General features: G+C 31.5%; 2 protein-coding genes across 2 annotated transcripts; one reads left to right on the forward strand and one right to left on the reverse strand.

Annotated features, from left to right (window-relative positions):
• Positions 1 to 1,144: 1,144 nt before the first annotated feature.
• Positions 1,145 to 3,518, forward strand: LOC105623576 (cystathionine gamma-lyase-like). Its single transcript, XM_012204965.1, has 7 exons — positions 1,145 to 1,279; positions 1,903 to 2,190; positions 2,320 to 2,451; positions 2,540 to 2,675; positions 2,746 to 2,898; positions 3,042 to 3,207; positions 3,374 to 3,518. Exons 1-7 carry the CDS (start codon positions 1,145 to 1,147, stop codon positions 3,516 to 3,518), a joined length of 1,155 nt encoding a protein of 384 aa, XP_012060355.1.
• A 633-nt stretch (positions 3,519 to 4,151) lies between these two features.
• On the reverse strand, positions 4,152 to 6,356 carry LOC105623575 (solute carrier family 35 member E2-like). Its single transcript, XM_012204964.1, has 5 exons — positions 6,086 to 6,356; positions 4,996 to 5,247; positions 4,698 to 4,884; positions 4,423 to 4,626; positions 4,152 to 4,347 (listed from the first exon to the last, which is right to left on the reverse strand). The coding sequence occupies exons 1-5, from the start codon at positions 6,354 to 6,356 to the stop codon at positions 4,152 to 4,154; spliced, it is 1,110 nt and encodes a 369-aa protein (XP_012060354.1).
• Positions 6,357 to 7,641: the final 1,285 nt, after the last annotated feature.

The raw sequence follows: 7,641 nt of genomic DNA on the forward strand, positions 1-7,641 counted from the left end.
GAGAGAGAGAGAGAGAGTTTGAAAAATTTTATACTTAGAATAAATATGTTTAAAATATATTAAAATAAGATAAATATATTCGAGCGTTGAAGAGAAAAAAGCGAAGATATTCAATGCGAAAAATGCAAACAACGTGAACAAACCAACGCCCCACCAGAGTGCAGAATATTTTGTCCTTTTTTCCTTTATCGGTCAGCTGACAACGTTGCAAGTTATTTAAGTAGCTCGTCGCCGGTCAGGTTACTTCAGTTGCCTTCACTTTCAGCAGATATTTGGCGATATCGATTTTAAAGTAAGTGAATTTCGCTGTGATTCTTAAGTAAATTCTCATTAATTCGGCTCTGATAAGGCTATTTCATCACTCGAATTAGTCCCTGCCAAGAATATAATCTCTTTAATCAGCTACATTGTTTGCTATGGGGCCGTGGAAACATGCGAACTAGGCGAGTGCAAAAAGTGTAGAGAAGAATCTCAAACAGAATGCCCTCGCAAATTTAAATTCCACGAACGTTATTCAAAGCTTTTCAGAATGCTCTAGAGCGCTCGATCTTTAAAAAAAATGAATACTTCTTTTTCTTTTCTTAACATATAAATAACAAGATTTATAAATAACAAGACAAGATTTTATTTCCTAATTTGTATTTGACAATTTCAATTTTTATCGAAGATTTATTGCGTTTCACTTTTTATGTTACGTAAATGTGTTATCTTTAAGTCGCAAATTGTTATCGTGTGTATTGTTCAGTATAAATAGATTGTGTTAAAATTACGTTAATTTTAATTAATTAGTCTATTTCTTACATTTACGTTGAATGAAGGACTGAACAACACGCACAGTACACACAATTTAATTTGCGTTTAGAATAAAAAGTTACAAAAAAATAAGACGCAATAAATCTGCGATGAAAATTAAAATTACGCGTATAAATGTTATTATTATATTATTGTTACTAATAAATAAAAAATCAATAAAAAAACGATATAGACGAAACTCCTGTTTAGGGATTTCCGAATATGTTCAGGTCAAAGTGAATGGGGTCCTCTAAACAGGAGTTTCAAAAAATATTTCTATTAATTACAGCATATTAACAATAAATAATATTTTTAATTAATATTCGCAGAACATTTTTTTACTGAATAAACAATGACTTCAAAAGAAGGTTTCGCGACAATAGCTATCCATGCCGGGCAAGATCCTGATCAGTGGAATCATTGCTCGGTTGTACCACCTATGGTGATGTCGACTACTTTTAAGCAGGATAGTCCAGCGCCGCCCAGAGTAAGTACTAAACGTCTGACTCATCAAGATTCATCCATATATAGCTCTTAATAATTAGTCCTTGTTACTCAATCAATTAATGTCAATTGTATCTAGCAAAAATTGCATTAAGTTTCTGTAGCTATTAATAAAATTAAAGTTACATATACAAGCTATGAAAATAGAATATTTTTTTTTATAAATCAATTTATATTATTTTCTGTCGAAAAGTTGAAACAAATAAGTAACACGAAAATGAAACAAATAAGAAACAGATAAATAGATAAATGAAGATGAAAAACAAGTAAATGAAACAGATGAGAAACAGAGATAAGTAGATAGAAAAAGGAATGACTTGGAAATTTAATAGCTAAATAAATGGCTTAACAAGAAAAATGCGAGTCGAATGTGCTCGAAACAAATATTTCTGTATACTATAAGCATTTAGTATAATTTTAAAACATATTGGCCTTTTTTATTAAATTGGGAAACAAATAAATAAGTAATATATTACAAAAAACAAAAGTAATATAAACAAATAAATAAGTAATATATTGAATTTGAACGTGTTTGAATATTATTGCAAAAAATCAACAATCTTGTATAATGGCATTTTAACTTTAATTGTTTCATTTCATATTTAGGAATATGTATATAGCAGAAGTGGCAATCCTACACGTAATGTTCTAGAGACGTGCTTAGCTGCTTTAGAGAATGGCAAACATGCCTTTTGCTTCTCTTCTGGATTAGGTACTCTTACTGCTATTGTAGGTTTTTTGGAAGCAGGAGATCATATGATTGTCGGAGATGATCTTTATGGTGGTACTAATCGTTACATTCAAAAATGTAGTAGCAAACAAGGTATAAAATATACTTTCGTTGACATGACTGATGTACAAAATATTATAGATGCCATACAGCCAAATACAAAGGTAAATAAAAAACTAAAAATATAGTTCTTTATACTTTGTATTAAAATCTAATATTTTGTATTTTAAATATTATATTTTTTAATATCATATTAGTATTTTCTGTATTATAATTCATTCTATCTATTGTAGATGATATGGCTAGAAACGCCGACAAATCCTTTGATGAAACTAGTAGATATAAAGGCTATTGCTGAAAGTTTGAAATCTCATCCAGATATTATACTAGTCGTTGATAATACATATTTGACATGTTATTTCCAAGTAAGTTGTTATTTCCAAGTAAAATTGAGAAAAATTGTATTCAATCAATGAAAGAAACTGCAACCAATATATTATGCTTGTAAAATAGAAACCTCTTGACCTTGGTGCCGACATAGTGATGTATTCATTGACAAAGTATATGAATGGCCATTCGGACGTCATTATGGGTGCTGCTATAACGCGTCGGGACGATCTCGGAGAGAGATTGAAGTTCAATCAAAATGGTAAATCAACAAGAGCTTTTTCGAGATGCACATTTGAAGATTTTATATAACATTTTCTTTTTCGATTTAGCTATGGGAATTGTTCCATCGCCATTTGACTGTGCCTTAGTCAATCGTAGCTTGAAAACGCTCGAACTAAGAATGCAGAGACATATGAAAAATGGTTTAGCAGTAGCTACGTTTCTCGATTCTCATCCTAACGTTGAGAAAGTGATTCATCCACGTATGTAACCGTACAATTTTTTGTTATCTTTACCTTGTATGTTTCTAAAGTAGAAGCATATATAAAATTAATAATCTGAATAATCAATATAACGATAAAAGATAAAATCTTTACAAGATAAAATACGTGTTGTTACATTGCAGTTTTCACATCGCATCCACAACATGAGCTTGCACATACACAGCAAACAGGACACAGCGGCATGATTTCTTTCTATCTGAAAGGTGATTCTAAGCGTTTTTTGCAAGCATTGAAAGTTTTCACTTTAGCTGAATCTTTAGGCGGTTACGAATCGCTAGCCGAATTACCGTAAGTATATTCGAGAAATATATATTAAAAATATATTAAATATATATTATATATTATATATATTAATATATATTAAATATATATTAAAATACATATTTTTATATATATTAAATATATATTAAATATATATTAAAAAACATATTTTTAATCTGTTCTTCTCATTTAGATCCGTAATGACGCACGCGTCCGTGCCGGAAGATATGCGAGCAAAATTAGGCATAACTGATCAATTGATTCGATTATCTGTTGGCCTTGAAACCGAAGAAGACCTTATAGCCGATCTCAAACAAGCATTGAAGGCTTGTCAATAAATTAACGAAATATAATCAGATAACCGTAAAAGTAATAGGTATTCTAATATGTACTAATTGTCTTATAAATGATATAAAACCTCTACATTATCATAAATCTTCAAGAACATTGCCAGCGATGTCAGTAGATATAAAGAAATTTTATTTTTATAAAATTTTCTTTTATACATTCCACAATTCTCACATTTACATTAGGAACACTTGTATAATACAGTAATCAAATACTTTTTAACATATAATTCATTCGTCCCGATTTTTCTTGGTTTATCATACCTGTCAGACATTTTTAAATATGCAAATAAATGTATTTTCAAGTTTACAAATAAAATAAATTATATTTCATAGTGATATTTAGTTATTAATGATTTATATTACAAATTGCAAACGAGATCAAACTAATTAATTGCTCTTAATATATCACAAAATTCACTAGAAATTATTCAAAAAACAATAATTTTTATTGATTGTCCTTCGTCTTAATCTTACAAATACGTACTATCTTTGCATTTCCACTGAACAGAATACTGCTGTATAAGAAAATGGGTATCGTTTGTACTCTAATGCAATACATTTAGTGCGGTGACATATTTCTCTTCCCATACACATAAAATCTTTGTAGACTGGAAAATTGTTCTATTGCAAATTGATCTTCGACGAATATCGTATTCTCTTTGTTCTATTCATCCTGTCGTATTCCTGCGCCCGATTGTACAGCAATACTCCTACTATAACTGAGGAAGTACCAAGGGCCGATAATCCCGTCACAGGATTGTTAAATAATAGAACAGAGAGCCATATTAGGAAAGCTCTCTTTGCAGTATTAGCAACACTACAACATCAATATAATGTATTTTAAAATCAAGAAAATACAGTTTGATTACATGCTTAAAAGACCATTACATACCTGTGTGTCACGGGACTGATATAGTCCATAAGTACATAAGCGGTAATACTTTGGAAATGGAAGAATACTCCGTTAAGAAGGAATGCCGCGAATAATTTAAAACTCAAGGAATGCTCCAGAGTAGGTAAATCGACTAACAGTATCGATACCGGTATTTGTACCACAATTGACGCTAGACTGGTATAAAATTGTAATTCTGCTGGCCTATAAAAATAAAATATTCTTTTCTCCATTTTTTTACAATATTACACACTCGTATGAATTAAATTACTTACGTATATTTAAAATTGTCACCGCTGATCAACATTTTCGAGTAAACATTTTGTAAACATTCTGTTACATTTGTGGCCATAGCGGCGATGAACCCTCTAAGATCGAAACTAATTTCATTGATGGAACACAGTGCCAATCCACCCATTACAGGTATTAAAGATAGATTTACATATAATCCTGTATGTTCCCCTAAAAATATAATCAGTCGATATAAAAATTCTAATCGCTCAACTAATTATCAAAAATTGAATTGTTTATTATAAATTATATTAGATATAAAAATACTCTAAAAATACTCACCTAATAAATACCTGCTGATGAGGACGGTGAAAAGAGGTGCGCTACTTTTTATGGTTTCTGTGAAACTTACAGCTACATAATTTAATGATACTAGACCTAACACTACCGTGGCGAACCTTGTGCAGCCTACAAGTGTCATGTGCTTGTAAAATCCTGGAGGTCTCATCAATCTTGGACTGGCTTTATACATACCACAGGGAAAGTACATTTGTATCAATCCACAAATTGCAGTCATTAACATTTGACAAGCACCTGCGATTCAAAATAAATATTTATAAAATATAATATTATATATAAAATGTCAAAGAAAAGCTATGATACAAAGCACTAATGACTGACATATCAGATATTTAATATTAATGCTTTAATATTAATTGTACTGATAAAAGATACTATGGATATTTTTTAGGAAGACACAGTTGACACAGTGAATCATTTCAGTATCGTTATTTACAATGTTAACAAAAACTGAAATGATTCACTGTCAAGATTCATCATGTGTTAAGATAGTTGCATTCGATAAAATGTTTATTTTGTAATTGTTGGAAGTTTTCTTCGACTGGGTTATACATTTTTAGATTTAAAGAAATAATCCTACCTCAATAAAAAAAGAAAATCAAATATACAAAATGCTTTCCATTTAATAACAAGTTAGTGTAAACATTTCTTTCTTGATTTATTAGACTTATTCTTTTTAACTAAACTTCTTGTATGATATGGTCAGCTTTTCTTTTTCTTTTAACATTGAAGAGAAAAAAAGAGATGCGCTATACAAGAAATTTAGCTAAAAAGAACAGAACTAGTGATAGAATAATCCTTGTGTCGATTTCTCACTAAATGGAAAGGACCCAAAATAAATATTTTACTAAATCTTAGTTTAATAACACAAGTCTGTATAAATGTTCCATCTTTCTTTACATTCCATGAGTAACAAAGATAGAAAGAAGAAACACGTGCTGACTTGTATCATTAAGTGGAAGACATCATCTGATGACTCATTATGAACTTTACATTTTTACATAGAAATAGCTGTATTCAATGACATTGCTTTTAGATAATAGATAAGGCTCAAAAATAATCATTTGCTTACCCAATATCGTGGGATCACCCTCCATGTAGGACAGTATATATTTATTTAGAAACAGTGTACATCCACTGAAGACATACCATAGGGTGAGAAAAAGGAGAGCTCTGGAATTGAACAAACCGCCTTTCGTGTCGCTCGTCAGAACGATCACATCCTCTCGTTTTCTGACGTGATCAGCATGCTGCTTCGGTTGGGTGTCGTGAAATGCAGGCGACTCGTCGGCAACATCTCCACGGGCGGCCTGTGGATTGATACGTACGGAGTAATTCTCCATCTCTCGTCCGCTTCCTTCCTCTACAATCCTCGCATGAATGCGAGACTCGCCGCGGGTTGCGAGACGTGAGAAATCACATTTTTCACGCCGCTTGGAGAAACTTTTTCCGCCCTTGGCGCTCTGTGAATTAGGTTAGGTTAGGTCGATGTTTACGCTAATCAGATCGCGCCACGGTTTTTCAACGTCAATAATCGGCCGAACCGGTTATGGTTGACCGGTGTTCGTCGTTGTCCCCGTTTTCGCATGACAATCGTCTCTTCTTTCTTTGTTTGTTTTCTTCTTTCTTTCACAAATATCCACACTTCTCGAGTCACAGAACATATCCAGATAACAAAATGCCCGCACAATAATCGCATGGTGCGCGCACATGTGCGAGTATTCACTCCCTCGCCGCATACGATTCTCATAACACACACAGATGCATCCTTATTTGAGACTCGCATCACTTACGTACTGACACTAATTTAATATTCGAAAAAAAAAAATTCATATTTAAGACTTATAAATTTTATTTCTAATATGGGATCTACAATAGAAATCGTAGCGATCATAGGGGCTGCGATTTTGGATACTTTCAGTGCTTTTCAATAGTTTCATTCTTATTTTATAATGAACGATATAGACGATAAAGCGAGAGGGAATGATCAACGCGATGTTGCAAACACTTTGAAGTGTTTTGGTCAGTTTGTAAAATTCTTTCTTCTCATTGGTCCATCAAACGCTTCAAAGCATTTGTAGCGAGACTTTGAACACAGCCAGAATGATGATTACAAACGCTTAAAGCACGTGAATTGGTAGCCAGAGTCTTAAGTCATAGAAAATTGACCAATCATAATTGATTATTCCTTTGATATTCGTCTGTGATTGGTTAATTTTCTATGATTTAAGGTTCTGACAATGAGTAGACTGTGTTCTAAAATTTACTGTCAATATTAAAAATCTATATAATATATATAATATAATTCTATATAATATAAATAATCTAATCTATATAATATAATTCTAGATCCAGCAAACGAGAATGAATTAAATTCATTTTTTTTTCATTTATAGGAATTGCATGGAGCATATCTCTATGCCTTTCAATCTAAAAATAATATTAGCTTTTTCTGTGCATTGTGAATACTATTCAATTCAAAATTTTGAATAGAAAATGCGGTTTTTCAATCCAATTGCATCCAAATGAACCCGATTGAATCCAATTAAATAAAAAAAAGCGCTAATTGAATCCAATTGGATTCAATTAGATTCATTTGGATGCAATTGGATTGAAAAACTGCATTTC

The sequence above is a fragment of the Atta cephalotes genome, assembly GCF_000143395.1.
Source record: "Atta cephalotes unplaced genomic scaffold scaffold00059, whole genome shotgun sequence".
NCBI lineage: Eukaryota > Metazoa > Arthropoda > Insecta > Hymenoptera > Formicidae > Atta > Atta cephalotes.

Bases quoted from the DNA above. Each gene is read 5' to 3' on its own strand.
- LOC105623576 (XM_012204965.1), top strand. From the start codon at position 1,145: ATGACTTCAAAAGAAGGTTTCGCGACAATAGCTATCCATGCCGGGCAA. The intron at 2,452-2,539 runs GTAAGTTGTTAT...CTTGTAAAATAG, and splicing joins ATTTGACATGTTATTTCCAA to AAACCTCTTGACCTTGGTGC. The intron at 2,676-2,745 runs GTAAATCAACAA...TTTTCGATTTAG, and splicing joins ATTGAAGTTCAATCAAAATG to CTATGGGAATTGTTCCATCG.
- LOC105623575 (XM_012204964.1), bottom strand. From the start codon at position 6,356: ATGGAGAATTACTCCGTACGTATCAATCCACAGGCCGCCCGTGGAGAT. The intron at 5,248-6,085 runs GTAAGCAAATGA...TTTGAATCGCAG, and splicing joins GGGTGATCCCACGATATTGG to GTGCTTGTCAAATGTTAATG. The intron at 4,885-4,995 runs GTGAGTATTTTT...TTATATTTTTAG, and splicing joins CATCAGCAGGTATTTATTAG to GGGAACATACAGGATTATAT.